This window comes from Scyliorhinus canicula, chromosome 18 (assembly GCF_902713615.1).
Source record: "Scyliorhinus canicula chromosome 18, sScyCan1.1, whole genome shotgun sequence".
Lineage (NCBI taxonomy): Eukaryota > Metazoa > Chordata > Chondrichthyes > Carcharhiniformes > Scyliorhinidae > Scyliorhinus > Scyliorhinus canicula.
Window position 1 is genome coordinate 106,561,153 of NC_052163.1, and position 21,241 is coordinate 106,582,393.

General features: G+C 44.8%; 1 protein-coding gene across 18 annotated transcripts in view; it reads right to left on the reverse strand.

The window, feature by feature from the left end:
• LOC119953376 (transcription factor 12-like) overlaps nucleotides 1-13,462 on the reverse strand; it is a 193,134-nt gene extending 179,672 nt beyond the window's left edge. For 8 of the 18 annotated variants that reach the window (XM_038777584.1, XM_038777587.1, XM_038777580.1 and 5 more), the window contains exons 1-3: nucleotides 12,976-13,124; nucleotides 12,009-12,103; nucleotides 11,362-11,434 (exon numbers count right to left, since the gene is read on the reverse strand). In XM_038777584.1, the coding sequence (XP_038633512.1) occupies nucleotides 11,362-11,434; nucleotides 12,009-12,083 (148 nt within the window). In that variant the 5' untranslated portion in view covers nucleotides 12,084-12,103; nucleotides 12,976-13,124. Of the gene's footprint in view, nucleotides 1-11,361; nucleotides 11,435-12,008; nucleotides 12,104-12,509; nucleotides 12,641-12,975; nucleotides 13,126-13,256 lie in introns of those variants that run through there. The other 10 variants (XR_005458010.1, XR_005458009.1, XM_038777579.1 and 7 more) reach the window with 4 other exon arrangements.
• Between the last annotated feature and the right edge of the window lie 7,779 nt (nucleotides 13,463-21,241).

The following is a 21,241-nucleotide window of genomic DNA, read 5'->3' on the forward strand; positions in this document are numbered from 1 at the left end:
GGGCACACTCCCCACTGGACGAGACACAGGAAAAATGGGAGGAAGAACTAGGGATTAAATAGGGTGGGGATGCTGGAGTGAAGCACTGAACAGGGCCAACTACACCTCCACTTGCGCACGGTTAAGCCCCATGCATGAGCATGGCACACCTAACCAGAACCCGAATGAGCGGGTACTTCTCGGAGGTGGAGACGTGTGAACTGTGACAGGGAGGCCCGGCCACCCACAGACACATGTTCTGGGCATGCCCCATACTTGTCGGGTACTGGAAAGCCTTCTTTGAAGCAATGTCCAAGGTTGTGGGAGCAAGGGTGGAGCCAAGCTAATAAAAATTCAGTTCACTTCTAAAAACAAAACTATCTGGGTGCATGCATCAACTGGGAAAGGTGCCAAAGATTACTCATTAGATTCTGCAATAAGAGGCTATTCAATACCTTGTGAATCCATACATATGCAAAATAAATATAACAATTGAAGGATGCATATACTTAATTTAAAAAGATTGGTGCACAAGAGAAAAGAAATGGCTTAAACGTCAATACAATGACATTGTAGCCCTTTAAACTTCAGGGATGACTTTAATGCAATGATGTTATAAGGCTATTGAAGCAAACAGATGATTAATTTAAACAGTCCAATACAACCCTACAAAATAATCTTCAAAACATGTATTTGAAATCTGCACACTTCATATTTGGACATACTTAACATTTTAAAAAATATTTTTATTCTCCTCCTTTTTCACAATTTTTCTCCCGAATTTACACCAACAACAATCAATAACCAATAACAAATATCTCAAACCCCATAACAGTAACAACGATCCCATCCTCCCACCATGCCCAGACATCAGCCCGCATGTTAACATAAACAAATGACAAAGAAAAAAAAAGGAATCAGGGATTACCCATAGCCATCTTCAACATACACAGCCCCCCTCCCCCCCTACTTTCTCCCCCCCCCCCCACAAACTAATGTTCGATGTTATCCAGTTCTTGAAAGTGCATAATAAATAGTGCCCATGACTTGTAGAACCCCTCCGAGCTTCCCCTCAGTTCGAACTTAACCTTCTCACGGGTCAAGTATTCCAACAGGTCCCCCCGTCACGCCAGGGCACAGGGTGGAGAGGCCGCTCTCCATCCCAGCAGGATCCACCTTCGGGCGATCAACGAGGCAAAGGCTATATCTGCATATGCCAACCCGCATATGGCCTCCCGGGGACCCGGGTCCAGCTTCACATGCACCACCTTGGAAATTACCCTAAACACCTCCTTCCAGTACTCCAAGTTTTGGACAGGACCAAAACATATGAACGTGATTAGCGGCACCCCCCCCCCCCCCCGCAACATTCACATATATCTTCTACCCCTTCAAAGAATCGGCTCATCCTTGCCCTCGTGAGGTGTGCCCTGTACACCACCTTCAGCTGTATCAGCCCCAATCTTGCACACGAGGTGGAGGCATTCACCCTCCAGAGCACCTCACACCAGACCCCCCTCCTCTATAACCTCTCCCAATTCTTCCTCCCACTTCGCTTTGATCCCCTCCAGTGGTGCCTTATCCTTTTCCAACATAGCTCCGTATACCGCTGACACTGTCCTCTTCTCCAGTCCACTTGCCGCCAGCACCTCCTCCAACAACGTGGAGGCCGGTTCCTCAAGCTCTGTATCTCCTTCCTGGCAAAGTCCCAAACCTGCATATACCTAAACACTTCTTCCTGCTCCAGCCCATACTTCGCTTCCAACTCCCTCAATCCTGCAAATCGACCCTGAAGAAACAAATCTTTTAGAGTCTTAATCCCCTTCTCTTCCCATTTGCGAAAGCTTCCGTCCCACCTCCCTGGCTCAAATCTGTGGTTCTCCCGGAACGGCATTTCCCTCGACCCTGCCCCCAACCTGAAGTGTTGGCGAAACTGCCTCAGATTTTTAATGAAGCTATTACTACCGGACTCCACGAGTATTTCCCCGAAGCTATCTAGAGCGGGGCCGTTGCTAGTGCCTTCAGCCCCGACCCCCTGCACAAACTCTCCTCCATTCTGACCCACTGGGAATCAACCCCTCTGACCCAGCTCCGCACCGTCTCCACATTCGCCGCCCAGTAGTAGTACATCAGGTTCGGGAGACCCAAACCCCCTGCCTGCCTTCCCCTCTGTAGCAGCACCTTCCCTCCCCATATGAACGAGGCAAATCTTCCCTCAATCTCCCTGAAAAAAGCCTTTGGTAGGAAAATCGATAGGCATTGAAAAATAAACAGAAATCGCGGCAACACATTCATTTTAATCGCCTGCACCCGACCCGCCAGTGACAGAGGGAGACTATCCCACCTCGCCAGGTCGGCTTTCACTCTCCCCACCAAACTAGTGATGTTGTATCTGCAAAGCCTTCCCCACTCCCGAGCAACCTGCACCCCCAAATATCTAAAGTGAGTCCCTGCCCTACGGAATGGCAGCCCCACCACCCCTGCCACCAGCCCCGGTTGAGCACCACAAAATACTCACTCTTGTCCAAGTTCAGTTTGTACCCAGAGAAAGACCCAAATACCTGCAGCAACTCCAATATTCCTCCTATCGACGCACTCGGCTCCGACACATACAGCAGCAAGTCGTCGGCATACAAGGACACCCTATGCTCTATCCCCCCCCTCATTATTCCTTTCCATGCTCCCGAACTTCTTAATGCGATGGCCAACGGCTCAATCGCAAACAGCAGGGGTGACATAGGACATCCCTGCCTCGTCCCACGGTGGAGAGAGAAGTATCTTGAACTGATATTGTTTGTGCGGACACTCGCCTTCGGCTCCTTATATAATAACTTTACCCAGTTCACAAATCTTGGTTCAATCCCAAACCATTCCAGCACTGCCATCAGGTACCCCCATTCCACCCGATCAAACGCCTTCTCGGCGTCCAGTGCCACCACCACCTCGGTTTCCTTCCATTCTGCCGGTGCCATAATGACGTTCAAGACCCTCCTAATATTCGAAAACAGCTGCCTCCCTTTCACAAACCCTGTCTGATCCTCACCTATCATCTTCGGGAGGCACCCCTCCAGCCTACCCGCCAGTACCTTTGCGTCCACATTAAGAAGTGAAATGGGCCTATACGACTGACACTCCGTCGGATCCTTATCCTTTTTAAGCAACAGTGAAATCGATGCCTGCCCCAAGGTTTGCGGCAGCACTCCCTTCCCTATCGCCTCTTCAAACATCCCTACCATCAGGGGTGCCAATTTATCCTTAAATTTTTAATAATATTCCACCGGAAACCCATCCGGCCCTGCCACCTTCCCCGACTACATCCTCCCAATTGCGTCTTTTATTTCCTGCTCCAGTATTGCTCCTTCTAATGTAGCCTTGTCTCCCTCCCCTAGCCTCGGGTACTCCAACCCATCCAGAAATTCCAGCATCTCACTGTCTCCCCTGGGTGGCTCTGACCTGTACAACCTCTCGTAGAATTCCTCAAAAACATTGTTAATCAGCTCAGGAGCCACCACCAATGTCCCGGCCCTATCCCTTACCCAAAGAATTTCCCTTGCTGCTGCCTCCCTCGGGAGCTGACTTGCCTTGTCTCCATGTTCATAAACTGCACCCCTCGCTCGCCTGAGTTGGCACACCGCCTTCCTAGTGGATAGTCGGTCGAAGCTCGCGTGTAGTTCCTTCCTCTTTCCCAGCATCGCTGGGTCCCCATCTTCCGCATAACTCCTATCTGCCTCCAACATCTCATCTATTAGCCTCTGCCACTCCAACCTCTCCTCTTTGTCCACCCTGGCCTTAAACAAAATTACCTCACCCCTCACTACCACCATATCCACCCAATGTGGAGCGTGATCTGACACTGCAATTGCAGAGTATTCTGACCCCTTGACTCCAGCCAGCAAAGCCTTTCCCTCCACAAAAAAGTCAATCCGCGAGTATACCCTATGGACTGCTGAGAAAAACGAGTACTTCCGTTCCCCTGGGTGCAGGAACCTCCAAGGGTCCACCCCTCCCATTTCCACCATTAGCCCAGCCAGCGCCTTTGCCCCCCTGATGGGACATACTTATCATTTATTTCTCCACATCCTTGAGAATGTCATTTAGTTTTCTAAGTTAACAATAAACCTAAAGCAAAGTCTTGAAAAACTATTTATAGCCAACATAAAACCAGGAAAAAGCTTATAAATGATAAATAGATCCCATTGTTCCTGTTTACTGGGAATTCAGCAAGTGTTTTGGGTAGCCAGGAAGATTAATTCTGTGGAGGTACCTTTTTTCATAAAGATCCAGGAAGTCTGGAGGCCCATTTTAAAATATTCTAACAATGGGGACACAGTACTAGTTCAAACATGTTGAAACGTCTTGAACCTATCCCAATACAGGCATTTTTCTTTGCCAACCACCATTTTACAGGTTTAAGCCACTGCAAGTGAAAATCTATAAACAAAGGGGGTGTGAAAGTTAAAGTATGTCACAAGCTTATTTTTTCAATGAACAATTATGTTTTTTTTTAAAAAGAGTTTAGAGATATGCGCATTAACTTCAGAGTCAGGCTTAAGGATTTCCAAAGTACATAAGCTATGACTAAAGTGGTAATTCGTCTGGAGCCACCTATTCCATTTTCTCTGCGTCTACGGACAATCTATTTTACAGTAAGCCTAACCGCTACCGCATCATTTATGACAAAAAAATCCAGGGGTTTCAGCATAAATATGTGCAATATTTCTCAATCAGCAACAAAATTGATGATATATCAGTAAATTATATGTTAACTTTGAAGTCTGTCAAAGTTCCCAGGTGACCCAATGAACTACTTTCACTTTTTAAACCATCAGTTACTTTCTAACAGGGGAGAACATGAAAACTGTCATCAGCATTCAGGTGCCATTTGGCAGAGTTCTGCTTTCTCCTGACAGCAGTGTAAATCAGTGCTGCTGGCTCACACAAGTTCTAAAAGCAGCTACGACTCTCAGACAGTGCCTGGTGTACAACTGCAACATAAACACATTATGGGATACTGTAACACATTAATGGTGTCTAATGTGCTTGCTGAAGTAAAGAGTAAATGTTTCGGCACTGTTGAAGTGCAGGTAGTTAGTTCATTCTTTTTCATTTTGTATCTGAGAATTTCTTGCTTCAACTTCACATGTTAAGATAAAAAAAGAAGGAACGATAAGATCATCAAATTTAGCTCAGTGGTCAAATGGGAGGAAACAGCAACATAATACAGATAATAATCCAGACCCGAAAACAATAGAGGTGTTTCTCTAACACAGACCTAGTTTCAAAGTTCCTCTCAACAGCAGCCATGTTAAGATGGTTTCTGAACAAAAACACCAGTAAACACCATTTCAATATAGTCTAGGGCCTAACATACAAGTTGAACCTAAAAACAGCATAGGATAGAATTAAGAGCAAGCTAGATCAGAACAGGCCTCTTTGAAAAGAAAATCAAACACATTACAGCTATAGCAGATTATTACCGATTTACAGCAGTAACTCGAGGATGATAACATCTCGATTCAAAAGGTTGCTTAATTCAATTTGTTTTCTTTTTAAATATACAACATACCTCAAATTTCAGAAAATAAAACTGTCCTTTTCATATTTCTGTACTAATATACAAACGTGAGGCAGCAATGGAAACAGGATATTGACATCAGTTTTTTTCTGGCTAAGGGTGGGGTGAACTATAAACCCACCTAAACCAGGACAGTGATACTGTATTAAAGCTTAAAGTCAGAACTCTTGCAACATTAAATGACTGCAGTTATATCTCAGTTGCCACCGATGGCCTGAAATACACCCCTCAGTATGAATAGGGTGGACTTCAGGTCGATGGATTACAAGAAAAGTTGCTTGAACATAGAAAAGACATTCACATCACATTTCGGATTCTGACAAAATAATTTTTCCAGAATCAGAAATTGTAGAGCTCGAGCATTAGGAAATTGGGGACTGTGTCAAAATACATAATGCTACTGACACCACACATTTAGAAAATAGATGAAAGTCAATAGTTGCTGAGATGATACAGTAATCTAGACACACATCAGGAATGTTTATTTAAAAATCACTTAAATGGGTCAGACAAAGGGTTTAAATTGAGGTGTTACTGGTGATTAGATGAGATAAGTGTGAAACTATTAGCCTTTTTGTCTGCGCTCTGTCTGTTATTTCCTGTGCAGAGAATCCCCGGGGGAGTGCCCTGTATTACTCCTGAAACTTCACCCAGGGATATTTCTCGCCAGGAGGCCAATAGTAATGCAAAGGAACTAAACATAGACCATACCACAAGCAATTCATCCAAACAAACCATGGTTTCTGTAGAAACTGGAGAACAGAGTATTCCATCAGCTGTTAATTCTTTTCAACTACAGAAAAAGCCCAGCTTGAAGCTGCTATGTGGCATTCTTGATTCCCCCTAAACTATGGTTTATAGAAATATGCACACCACTTAAAAGCTTGCTTGCTAATTTCATTCAAAATTTTGAAGTATTCAACATAATTAAAATAGGAGGACATGAGCCAAAATAGACTTTTTTAAACCACAGCCACGTATTTATACAGTACTGCCTTTTAACTTAGAAAAACATTTACAAGCACTTCAAAAGGGCACAAGGAAAAACAGATGGCTAGCCAAAATGAGAGAGATCGAGTGGGGGTGACCAAAAACTTGGTTGAAGAGGTGGGTTAAAGTGGGTCTAAAAGGGAAATGAATGAATGAGGTCACTTGGGGTGGGAATTGCAGACCATGGAGCCCAAGATACAAAAGGTGCCATTGGTGGTCAGAGGGAGTAGGTGCCAAGCCCTTTTGCAATGACTGCAAACATATGTTGCTAGCAGTAAGGCAAAAAAAAGTCTGAATTTTAAAGCACATGTAAATATTGTCAGCATACATTTGCATCTTTCTTTTGGGTGGCATTCTATACACAATTACTCTTTTAAAAGGTGTCGGGCTCCCTCCGTCAAAGTTCAGATCAATGCAACAATAAGTTTTGTCATTACTTTTAAATCAACAGTACAGCAGACCGAACAGTTCAGCCTTTCAAAAAAGTCAAAATATTTCCATTTTTTTGGAATGCTGTGCAATGATTGTGCCAGCTTTTAATATGGACAGTCCAGAGTAACTTCAATGTAAACCTTTAGGTACTCCTCAGAAGTGCCCATTCACCAAGTGAATATAGAAAATCTAGTAACAAATCGGAATCTTCAGTCACGTGACAATTATTTTAAAATTCATTCTTTCCATCATACAGGAAGCCATTGCTCATTCAAAAGTCAACTTGTGCAATGGTTAACATGTAATTACAAGCTCAGATAATGCCAATAAACTGCACAATAAGACCAAAACTGCTGGTCACTGCAGAAAGATCAAAAAGTCACCACTGAAACACCAGAAATATATTAAACAGGAACTGTATTTTGGCCAGTGATTCAACTTCACAAGTTTTGATGACTTTCACTCATGTGGTTTAAGAACTTATTGGAATCCCTCATTGTAAGAGCCCTGCAATACTATGGGCCATGGGAGCATATTACTAATGTCGCATCGACCTATATGTAGTCCACATCAAAGTCATTCCTTACTTCACATGCGTGTTCTAAAAACATAATTTCTTTCAACCATGAAGTGCTAATGTGAAAAAAGATACCGTAATTAGAATTTCTACACCTTTCATTTCCGCAAGTGGAATAAATATTTTCTGTTTCTAACTGTGGTAAAGAGGGGGACCAAGTCAGGAAGACCTTACAATGATGAAAAATATACAAAAAGCATCAGCTCCAAAAGAGGTCGCACAGAACCATTTGGGCATGCATTCATGGAGGTTCAGAAACCTGCATAACTTCAATTTTCCTCCCCTAACATGTATTGTGAGCTTTACAAGCAAACCTCCAAGTTTCCATTGTAATCATGTTTTCTTAAAATAAACTACTGCATCATTACAATCATTCATCTATTTGACATCATAGAGATTGAAGAAAACTTTTATAAAATACAATATCCATAAATTATGAAAGTAAATGTACATGAAGAACAATGCAGGCCATTCTGAGAACATGGCGCCACATATTAAAATCACACCCATGTACAAACAAAACAAGCTGCCCAACTGAGCCAATTTCACAAACAGAATCATATAGCCCCGAACAGCCAATATTGAGTACTATGCATTCCAGCTTTTCACATTTCAAAGCCTCACTGGTGCACACTCAGCTGCTATACTGGGTACACCAAATCTATACTTATAACAATTTGCACTCAAGAGCACCTTTAAAGTAGTAACACATCCCATGGAGCAGTAGCAAACAAAATTTGACACCATGTCACATAGGATGATATTCAGGCAGGTGACCTAAAGCTTAGTCAAAGGAGGTTTTAACAAGCATCTTCAAATGGAAGAGAGGTTTAAAGAAAGAAATACCAGTGTTGAAGGCCACAGCAGCTAAATGAACAGTCATCAAAGCTGGAGTGGACAAGAGGCCAGAATTGGAGAAGTATGGCAACTTCAAAGGGTTATTGGGCAGGAGGTGGTTACAGAGGCGAGGTGCAAGGCAGTGGAGACATTTGAAAGCATGGAATGAGAACTTTAACTCCAGGGCTTTGCTCAACTGGGAGCTAATGTAGGTTAGTGAGCACAAACGTGATGGATGAACAGAACTTGGTGTGGGTTCAGATATAGGCAGCAGAGTTTTGCATCAGCTGAAGTTAATGGAGTGTGGAAGATGGGAGGCTGGCCAGAAATGCATTTGAATAAATCAAGTCTGAAGGTAACACAAGCATGGACGAGGGTTTCAGCAGCAGATAGGAGGTTGGGGCGAAGTTAGATGATATTACCAACGGAAAGCAGTATAGTGCCTACCGAAAACATAGTTTGGGCATTATACAAAGATTTGTAATTTAACCAGGTCTTGCATGAGGATCACAAAACATTTAAAATCAATGTTTACACAGTACAATATTCGTATTTAACAGAATGGTCTCCTGTAATGTATGGATCAACTAAAACCAATAATTACTGCATTGTTTTATGGAGTACAACCCATCAGAAAATGTAACAGTTGTTACTGAAAGATAAATGAACAAAGGTATTCAACTTTCTATGGTCAGCTGTCTTACAAAATGCCATCAAGAAAAGCAGCATAATACAAAGGAATTGACCTAAAGCACGAATCAAGTAAGGAAGGTTTTACAATGTGTTTTTTTCAAAACATGGCTGAAGTTACAATCAAGCTCTGGAGTGAAAAATTGCAGAAAACCACTAAACTTCAATCTATCATCTTATAAGATGCACACCATTATGCATCGCAAGTTAAAAATACTAATTTAATCTCGCTAACGAATCATCAAAATTTTGCCCTCTTACAAAAAACCTCAAAGCACAGCTACAATGTTAAAAAGTAATAATTCAAATTTACAGTGTTATATATTTTAATATAACAACAAATGTTGTGCAGAGAACCAAAGATTTTCATTCAATCTCTGGATTCAACAGGCTTTCACAAACTCTTCAAGCGTTCCCATTTTGATTCAAGGCATCAGCAGCCAGCTGGAGAGCTGGCAAAAGACTCTTTTTGGGAAAGCTGGACAAATCTTGTTCCATGTCGGCATTTGACAAGCCAGTAGCAGCAGCAAGCCTTGCCCTGGGATCAAGGATTCTGAGGGCCGAAGCCAATCAGAGGTGAGCAGTTCTATTGAATACAGTGCCACCAGGGTGGCATTGGCTGCTACCAGTAGGACATCAATCAGTGAATTCTAAGTCAGAGAGAGAGAGAGAGAGAGAGAGAGAGAGAGAGAGAGAGAGAGAGAGAGAGAGAGAGAGAGAGAGAGAGAGAGAGAGAAAGAGAGAGAGACACAGACAGAGAGAGAGAGACACAGACAGAGAGAGAGAGAGAGAGAGAGAGAGAGAGAGAGAGAGAGAGAGAGAGAGAGAGAAAAGACACGAGTCGGAATTCTCCGGTCCTTGCTATTCACTTTTCCCGCAGGCAGCACACGTCCGCCCGCGGGTTTCACAACGGCATGGGGCACCTTCAATGGGAAATCCCATTGACAAGCAGCTGGGCCCGCGCTGCTAAGAAACAAGTGGCTGGGGGGCTGGAGAATGCTGTCCATCAAGTATTAAGGTTGGAGAATGAGCATAACATCACAGGTATTCAACAGACCCGAGTTTACTAAACATGTTATGATTGATTGTTCATTCATAGTTAGATTTATACTTTAACATTTTACAGAAAATTATGCTGTTGTTACAAAACTCAAAGATGAGATTTCTCATCTTTTCTTTCATAAAGTCTCCAGTGGGAAGGTTTATTTCAATTATGCTGCCACAACATAATGTAACTGGAGAGGTTTGTGAGCCCTCAGAAAGTTATTTGCTTCTCTCCAACTCACCCCCACCATGCCTGTAAACGATAAATCTTAATCCAGCGTGTGATTAAAGTCAAACACTCAAATATCCCTCGCAGCAGAAAATAAAAATTGTGTCTGCGATTATCTACTTTCAAAAGACAACCTGACATCTCAGTTGCACAATATTTTTTCTCAACATTATATATTTTTATACGAATATGTTATACAAGTAGATTTTTAGAGCACCATCTTAGCTAAAGTGATCACTTTTTAAAAAAAAAGGTTTTCTCCACCTTAATGACATTAGTTTGCATGGTGTGGAAATACAAACGATCAAAGTCTTAAATATTTAAGGAGTTACTTTTAACCCAAATACCAATCTCAATTTTATGCACACATGATGGTTAGCACTGTAAATATGCAACCATTCACATGGAGATCAATCATCTTGCATCTGAGCAGTGACGGTGAAGTACAAAATCCACCAATAAAGGCACAGAATGCACCATATTTAGTACAAGATCAGTGGCTTATCCAGCAAGGATATACTTATTGTATTTTTTTTAAATCTAACGCATGACAATCGCTAGATAAGATGTCCACAGCCATACAAAAACAAAATGCAATTTCTACGAGAGATGTTTGGCCACTATTTGGAACGTGAGACAATCTAGTAAGAACATTTCTGTTGATGTTGGATTTTATCCAATTACATGGGAAAATTATCAGGAAAAAGCCACATAATTCCTATGATTATCTTTTTTTTTGTTCAGCAAACCATTGCTTCTTTTTACTACTTCAGTAAAAAACCCTCAGGCTGCTTTCCAAGATACCTTACTCCACATTCCCCAACTGTGATTACTATGCAAATTATTTTTAATATAGATCATAGATTTAAAAAGACTTAGAACTAATTCTTTCTTTTTCCAATCTCCACACAAAACCAGATCCAGAGTCTGAGGATATAAACTGTGCCATAATACCACATTCACATCTATACAACACCCAGCCAACAATAAAATATTAACAGAGTGTACCTGTTCCTCCAAACTGGTTGCTTCCTAACGTGGTTGGTCGGTTCTTTCCATTAGATGCAGGCGGAGAAAACATCTAAGAAATAAAGAATAAAGTGGAATTTGAATAAAACTAGTTGACAACAGGGTGCCAAATCATTCCCTCCCTCCCAGTACAGCCAGGTTGATCAACAATGCGGCCTGTTTTTTTGCCCTTAAAAATAAGAATATTTTGATTATGTAAATTCATTAAAACCAAAACCAAACTCGGAATTTTCACACTAGTTCCACTAGTCTCAAAGTGCATCCTTTGCTCTATGTAACGACTGCATTTGGAACTACCAAATTGCAGCACATATTCTTAGGATTAAACATCATCTAAAAAAAAGTACTCCCAAACAAAAGATTGCCAAGTATACACATTTACTGAAGCTCTTCTGATACTCTCACCACTGTCTGGCTAATGGCTTTCCCAGAAACTCCCCCAACATCCGAGTGGTTGTATACTTTTATATAATCAAAGAAAAAAAAACACGGAAATCTACGATACGCGAAGTAGCAACACGAACCAGCTACTCTTACCCCGTAATTACACTGAGTGAGACCGAGAGAGAGATCCTGCAAAGAAAAATATCGGTCACAAATACATGGTACACCGTCATAATCCTTACCGCACTGAAATCCAGCAAGTCGCTGAGTTCTTTGTCCGTCCCTATGGCTGCCATTCGCTGTTGCTGAGGATTCATTTTGACAAATTAAAACACCCCTAAAGAAAGGTTAAAAAAAATAAATGGAAAGCAAGCCTTACTACCCTCGATTAGATGCGACGTTAAATCACGAGAATCAAAACAGCCCAGTCAGTCTTCGAGTGAAAAGTGAGATGGGGGGGGGGGGGGGTGGAATTTGACATTTTATTCCATTGGGGGGGGGGGGGGGGGAGAAAACATTCAACAAGAAGTGCAAAAAGGACAAGGCCACTTTTCGTACTCGCTGGGAAATCAGATCCATATATTTATTTTAAAATTCCCTGATGAAATTGAGAGAACTCGACTCGGGATATCAATTTTTTTCCCCATAAAAAAGGGGGGGGGGGCGCTGATGATGATGATGATTGGGGGGAGGGGGGGGGGAGGAAAGTTGAGGGAAAAGCGTTTCCTGCTAGAAAACATTACCTCAGCTTCTCGCAGGCTGAATCCATTCCACTAATTCAATCCCAACCACTCGAGTCAAACAAAAATTTAGTGCATGTGCGCCCCTCGCTCCAAGAGAGTGAGTGAGTGAGTGGAGTGGCTGCAAGAACTTCCAGAAAGACATCTTTTTTTTTTGGAAAAAAAAAAGCAGCTAATTCACTTCTTCCCAGAGAGATCGACAACCCCCCCCCCCCCCCTTGCCAACACCAACACTTTAAAACGGTGCTTGGGGGGGGGGGGGGGGGGGCGATTAACAATCGCTCCCAACTGCTGGCCCGGGGATTTATAAACCTTGGCCGGATCTTTAAACTGGCGTATACAAAATATATTTATTTATTTTACACACACCGATAGCCGAGGGCGGGCGCGCGCGCGCACACACACAGACCGAGGCACACAACTTTCTCGCTCCCTCACAATAAAAAAAAAGTACACGCCGTTTGTTTACCTCTTGGCCCAGCGGTCCGAAAGTCAACATGAAATGGAAAGGGAAGCCCAAACGACCGCCGAAGCTGCAGCCGCGTCCACCCTTTCCCGGCAGTTTTAAGCGATCTCCTCCTCCCTCCCTTCCCCCCCGCACTCCTTCCTTCCTCGGCCGCCGCCGCCACCACCACCCCGTCCCACCACCGCCGCCGCCGCAAAACTTTTGCGAGGTTTAGAGCCGATCGCGATGCTCACGGGCGCCAGCTACACTGTAACCGATGCATTCCCAGCGGCCGACATATTTACCCTCTTCAACATTAGCACATTGGAGAGGCGGCGAGATATCCATGCGCCAACATCCGGGGGCTCATCCAGCACACACACAAAAAATAAAACTACTTGAAGAATGACGCGACCCGCGGGCGGCCCCGGCTCCACGGGAGATTAGGGGTGGGGAGGGAGCTGGAAAGACGGGTAGGGGGGGTGGTTTGGGCGTGTGGGGGTACTCCGGGCGAAAGGCGCGCCCGATCTATGTAGGGGGGGGGTGGTGTGTGTGTGTGTCAGGGAGGGGGGGACCGCGCGTAGGTGGACAGCGGGCGGCTCGAGCTCGCCTCGAGGGGCCCCTTTTTTGACTGACAGATGGCGCGGGCCAATCAGCGGGCGCCCCCGGCCATGATTGACACGGTAGGGGGGGTGGGGGAAGAGGCCGGGCCGTAGCCAATCGGCGTGCTGATGGGCGGCCGCCGGGCTATGATTGGGCGCGGTGCCCGCCCCGCCCCTCCCCATCTCGCGCTGTGTGGAGAGAGGAGGAGGAAGGAGTCTCTGCTCGCAGCCACTTCAACACACACACACATAGGGAGAGAGTGAGGCCACTTCATAGACAGGGTCGGCGGGTGGGAAAGAAGGAGCTGCTGGGAGAATGCAGCAATGTTGACCCGATAACGACCCCCACCGCACCGTGCAAACTCCTCGAGTGCTATCGCAAGACACAGACCTCTCTTCCCACCCCCTTTCAAACTGAGAGTGGGCGACTTTTTGGGGGTGGGGGGAGAGAAGAAGATGATGCGACCGTCGGAGGAGGGTCGGGGCAGAACCCAAAACTCAACGAAGCAGACATTTCGCAGGAGAGGCAAAACCTGGCTGGGTAGAACAAGCACTTTGGTGGAATGGCAGTGATGTCGTCATTTCACTGGAGGGCTTCCAAGTCGCCTCAAATGTCCTGCCACTGAGATGTCAGACGTAGTCAAGAGCCAGGCTGAGCCCAAACCAAATTGTGAATTCAGTACGCCCCCAACCCGAATCACCGTTCAAATCTTCCAAATGCCGAGCAAAACAGCAGATTTTGCAACACTGGGGGGAGGGAGCGTGCGAGGAAAGTTCCATCTACAAGGAGCAATATTTCTCTTCCCCCGCCCCCCCCCCCTACAAACACTTGTAGTCTCTCCATACAATGGGCGAAACTTCCTTTGGTCTCTGATTCAGCGTGTGCACAGGGTATGGTTTTATTTTACACGGAGCATGCAAGTTTATATGTACAAAAATAAGTATAAAATAAACATGTGCTATAGAGGGTCGTCGTAGAGATTAAATACGTTGTGCTTTCATCTGCAAGTTCAAATCTAATTCAGACTCCAGGAATAAAAGTCTCCTTCCCTCGGTGCAGGCTATAATGGTCCTCTTTCAAATTAGGTTCAGTAGGCTAAACATACACACCTACCAACAATGTGGCACCCCCATCTCACGCAGCAGCACCTTTGTTGTGGAACATCCATAGGGAGAAGCAAAAAAAATGAAAGATTTCGGGCATGTCGAATTAATTTGGGCAGGTGGTTGAATGTTGTTGGGATGGATTTTAAAGTTTTTAGAGAAGATGAGAGGCATAGTGTTTTACCGAGGACGACCTAAAAAGTAGAACCAAACCAAATGATTGGCAGCAATGGTGGGCTAACCGAACAACAGCATGAACAAAAAATGTAGCCAATTGATGAGTGCAAGGAGGACATTAGACTAAGGAGGCTGCAGTGATTACGTGGTCGAGGCTGTGGAACGTTTTCAAGATAAGGATCTTGAAGTTGGAATGCATAAGAAATGCTGTGTCAGCTTGATTCAGTTGGTAGCACTTGCTGCCTCTGCATTAACAGTGTACAGTTTGAAGCCCTACTCCCAAGATGAAAATTTGACAAAGACTAAGACCTCAGTGCTACACTGAGTTCAATGTTACATTATCACATAAGGGTGGAACTATTCAAGGGAGAGAAGATGATTTTACCATAGAATACCAAAGAACCATACAGGGCAAAAGGAGGCCATTCAGCCCATCAGGTCTGCACCTACCCTCTGAAAGAGCACCCCACCTAGGCTCAACCCGTAACCCTACCTAACCTGCACATCTTTGGATACTAAGAGCCAATTTTAGCATAGCCAATCCACCTAACCTGCACATCTTTGGACTGTGGGAGGAAATTGGAGCACCTAGAGGAAGCCCAAACAGACATGGAGAGTATGTACAAACTCCACACAGTCACCCAAGGTTGGGGTTGAACCTAAGTCCCTGGCGCTGTGAGACAACAGTGCTGACCATTGTGCCACCATGCCACAGTGCTTTGACCACTGATTTCCCCCTGAATTGTCACTAAAACCAGTATAGTGGTCGTTCAGATTGAGTGGAAATTTGCTGAGCATCAACTTTCTATCATCAAACAGCAAGACAGTTCAAAGTAACTGCTATTCTTGGGCTAGGAATTTTCAATGTCTGGCAATAGGTGCCTGAAAGGGACAATCCTGCCTTCTATTAACACAGGCACCCCTTGTGTTAACAAGCACAAACTCACCACAAATTGTATTCTTGCAAAAAAGTAACTTAATTAGTATGTCGGGACACCGCGGACAGGCTTTCAAACACTCATTCTGAAACCAGCTATCAGCATTTTCATCTATGTTGTACAGTGCAATAGGTTTGTTAGTGATGACTGTTGCTCCCTGACGCAACGCATTTGAATACAGCTACTAAATATTACATACATGTTTTACAAATAAAACATCATATCGAAAACGAAAATAGTTGACATCTAAAAAGAGGAATTCTGAACTGAATTTGTGTCAGATTGCATCTAGCTTCATTCCTTAAGATGCAGTGAAACATTCACCTAAGCCTGTCTCAGAATAACTTGGGTTTAACTATTAATAGGTCATTGAGTACATTGATCCCATCTCTCAGTCTGATGCCAAAATATCCTGGAGATATAATTGGTGAAACTCAATAGAAATATATCATAATTCTGCCATTCTCGATTGCAGATTGAACATTTAAGAGGTGGTAAGTGTCATGAATAACCATGTAATCAATACATCTCAAATATTGTTACCACTGATGTCCAATTTTTCAGAACAAAGTATATAGAACATAGACCAGTACAGCACAGAACAGGCCCTTCAGCCCTCGATGTTGTGCCGAGCAATGATCACCCTACTCAAACCCACGTATCCACCCTATACCCGTAACCCAACAACCCCCCCTTAACCTTACTTTTATTAGGACACTACGGGCAATTTAGCATGGCCAATCCACCTAACCCGCACATCTTTGGACTGTGGGAGGAAACCGGAGCACCCGGTGGAAACCCACGCACACACGGGGAGGACGTGCAGACTCCGCACAGACAGTGACCCAGCCGGGAACCGAACCTGGGACCCTGGAGCTGTGAAGCATTTATGCTAATCACCATGCTGCCCAGAAACAGGTCATTCAACCCATCAAGTTTGCACTACTGGTTTTCTCCATGCGACCATCCCATTCTCATATTTTCTTCACATACCTTTTAATACAGGTGCAGTATCTCAAAACCAGAAACCTCAGGACTGAGGCTGTGCCGGATTTTAAATCTTACCGCATTTCGTGGTTTGGGCCATGGGCGATTGGGTCAAGCCAGTTTGGGTGGGGTCAAGGGTCTCTCGGAGTGTGGCAGCAGACCAGTGTGCAAACTATTCAAGTGCCACCATGCCAATGCAGTGCCTAGTCAAATTGTCTGGGTAAGATCTTTTCAATTTTCCTCACTGACACATGGCGCGTTGTGAAAATGTCCAGTTTTGGACAACTCTGGTTTTTGAACAGCCGGTTTGAAACACTACTGTACTCCTTTTATGAATGGTTGTCTAATTCTCATTTAAAATACTATACCAACTCTACTTCTGTTTATGACAAATGTTCTAGATTCCTTTTTTTAGACTATTTTTAGTGAACCTTTGACGTTATATACAAAACAATAGCAAAACATGGATCAACGCCCAAAAAGACAAACTCCTATCCAAAACTATAACAACCCTCCCTTAAAGAAAATCTAGAACACCCCCCGCCTAACAGCGAACAGTGATCCGACCCCTTAAAGTGCAATATGAGCGGCCGCCATCTACGATAGAACCTGTTTATCATCTCCCTCACAGTGAACTTTTAAAAAATAAATTTAGAGTACCCAATCCACCTATCCTGCACATCTTTTTGGGTTGTGGGGAGCGAAACACACGCGAACACGAGGAGAATGTGCAAACTACACATGGACAGTGACCCAGAGCCGTGATCGAACTTGGGACCTTGGCGCCATGAGGCAGTAGTGCTACCCACTGTGCCACCGTGCTGCCCCTCCCTTGCAGTGAACTTGACGTTCTCGAGCAAAATCATCCAGCCACGATTCGGAACTGGTAGTCTCGCCTGGCCTCCAACTCAGCAGAATCCACCACTGAGCCAGCAGTGAGACGAATGCCAAAGCAACCGCCCCACCCGCCCTCATGTCTGGCTGGCTCGACACCCTAAATATCGCTACTAATGGACAGGGCTCCAGAATCACGTTTAGCATTGCTGATATGGTGGTGAGAAAAGACCCCCAAAAATCTACCAACTTGGGACAGGACCAGAACATGCATGTGTGGTTCTCAGGTGCTCTCAAACACCACTCACATCTATCCTCAACCCACTCAAAAAATCTACCCATTCAGGACTTGGTGAGGTGCGCCCTGAACACTAACTTGAGCTGTATCAAACTTAACCTCGCGCAGGATGATATAGCGTTCACCTTGCAGAGGGACTCACTCCACACTTCCTCCTCCAAAATGGGTCCCAGCTTCTCCTCCCACCTGGCCTTCACCTACTTAACCGAAACCTGCTCTTCCCCTATGAAGTCCGGAAATCCCGGACGTGCTTCCCTCCTCCGGCCCCAGGCAGGAGAGCATAATTTCCAGAAAAGTGGATGGCGGTGATCTGGGAATGTCGGAAAAACCCGCTGACCCAATATCGCACTTGAAAGTACCTGAACAGATCCACCCCCCCCCAAATCCTAGTTTCTCCTTCATCTCCTCCCAGCTAGCAAACCGACACTCCAAATACAAGTCCCTTCCCCTCTTCAACCCCGAAATGTGGCATCCAATCTCATTGGTTAGAACAGATGGTTCCTACAAATAGGGGCCCACCTTGATACTACCCACAGCTTAAAATGCTGGCAGAATTGCCGCCATATCTTTAATGTGGAGATGACCACTGGATTCAAAAAATATTTAATTGAGGCGAACAGCAGAGATGCTGTCACCAGTACCTCCAAGCATGATCCCATGCACGATCCGGACTCCATCCGTACCCAAGTGACTTCCTGGTCCCCAAACCAATCCAGCAGCTTCTCCGCATTGGCCGCCCAATAATACAATATCAAGTTTGACAGTGCTAACCCCCCCGCCTCCCATTCTGCAAGACCCTCCTCTGAAACCGAGGAGTTCCCCCTGCCCATATGAATCCCGTTATAAGTCACTCCAACCCCAAAAAATTGTTTTAGGCAGAAAGACTAGGAGGCATTGAAACAAAAACATAAATCTCAGCAAGATATTCATCTTAATAGATTGAATCAGGCCCGCCAGCAACAATGGAAGACTGTCCCACCTCTGGAAGTCCACCCTCACCCTACTTGCCAAGCTAGTGAAGTTCATTTTGCAAAGCCATGCCCAATCCCATGCCACCTATACCACCAGATAGTAGAAACTAGTCCCAGCAAGATGAAACAGCAGCCTTCTCCAACCCAGCTCCTCTCCTTGGGGGCCCAATCACAAAATACTCACTCTTGCCAATGTTTAGTTTATACACCAAAAAGGAGCCTAACCTCTTTAATATCCCCTGAATGTTCCTGGGTTCCTTACATACAGAGAAAGATCCTCGGCATACAAAGACACCCTGTGCTCCACTCTCTCCCTCACAATCCCTTTCCACTTGTCCAGAGCCCCCAAGGTAATAACGGCGACGTAAGCCAACTCTGTCTTGTCCTTCTATAGAGCCTAAAGATTCCCAAACTCATGGTGTTAGTTTGCACACTAGCAACGGTGACTTATAGCAGCTGCACCCACAAAACAAACACATGGCCAAGCCCAAATTTCTCCAGAATCACAAACAGGTAGCTCCATTCTACCCTATCAAACGCCATCCCCATCTACATCTTCACCAAGGCCATGCAAATCTCCTCCAATCCCAATAGCCCTCTAACTCCCCCCACAGTTCCTCCCCCACCTGGGGGAACTCCAAACCGTCTAAGAACTTGGCCATCCCCTGCTCGTCCTCTGGTGGCTCTGACTTAAAATGCCCCTCATAGAAGGCCCGGAACACCCCATTGACATACTCTGGAGTTGGACACTACGCCGCCCACCTCGGTTCCCACACCTGTACAATCTCTCTAGCCGCTTCTTCCCACCCTAACTGATGAGCAAAAAGACGGCTAGCCTTTTCCCCATACTCATACACCTACCCTTTACAACACGCAGCTGACGCACCGCCCGACCCGTGGACAATAGGACAAACTGCAGCTTCTTCCTATCTGCCTGGGGTGGCGGGGTCACTCGCATACTTCCTATCCACACCCACAATCTCATCCACCAGCCCTGACACTCCTGCCTAGCCTCCCGATCCATATGCCCCTTGTACGAGATGATCTCCCCCTGACCACCATCTTTATTGCCTCCCACAACGTAGACATCGAAACCATCCCTTTCTCAGTCCATTCCACGTATTTCCAGAAAACCCAAAGTCTGCCAGCAGTCCCACATCCAACCTCCAATCCGTACGCTGCCTCCAGCTTCTAGTCCACCCAATGCGGTGCGTGGTCTGAAATAACCACCGCCGAATACTCCTCATTTTTTACTCCCGGGAGCAGGCAGGGTCTTACCCATAACAGAAAAGTCAATCTTTGAGTACATCTTGTGTACCGGCGAGAAAAACGAGAACTCATTACTCCCCCCTTCCCCAGATGGAGAAGCCACCACGGATCCACCCCTCCTGTCTCCTCCATGAATACGGCTAACACCTTTGCCATCCCCGAAAGGGACAGCAACCTCGGCTGGGAGCGATCCGACTTCGGATCCAGAACGCAATTAATACCCCACGCCCCGCAAAATCAGCTGGTGCGTATCTAACTCCAGAATGGCAGCCAACATCCATTCCATAAGCTTAACATCATTCCAATTGGGAGCATACACATTCACCAACACCACCGCCTTCCCCTCCAGTGTACCTGTAAGCATCACGTAACACCCTTGTCATGTGAATGTCACTTTAAGAAATGTTTGTCTTCTGAAGTGGCTGCAGTGATGTTATTGTGTAGGTGGAGCTGAGCTCTGCTCTGCTTTTTACTTTCGCTTTGAGATGGGAGCTGTTTTTGGCTTTGTGTTTAGTTTCGCTTTCAGTTGGAGGATTATATTCAAAGCAAGCAGGTGTGTACGCATCTCTCTCTGCAATCTAAAGAATGTCTCCAGATCACTAAATGATTTCAAAGTTATACCTGTTTCTGTAAGGAATGCAAACCTACTGTCTTTGTTTAAAAGTGTTTTTTGACTTATGGATGTTGTTTGGAAAGTATTAAGGGTTATCTACAGAGTACTGTATCTTTTTGGGGGGTTATCAGTGTTGGTAGTTGGTAAGATGTTTACTGTGGGTTTATAAAATGTTAACTGGATTCATAGAATAAACATTGTTTTCGTTTAAAAATACTTTTAGTTCTCTGTTGCATCACCCAGTAAGTGGGCCCTTGTGCTCCCCATAACCAAAATCTATTAAAAGTTGTGGGTCAGGTGAATTCAATAATATACTTTGGTGCTCTCTAAACCCTGGCCCATAATACCCTCCACCACCATTTCCACTGCATACGAACCTTCCTGCTGACCAAAATCAGCTCCAGCGTGTCAAAAAAATAATCTTTTGAGTCTATGGTGACCTGTAACCTTGCTGGGTACACCATCCAAAAACCACACTCCCTTACTGAAAAACACCA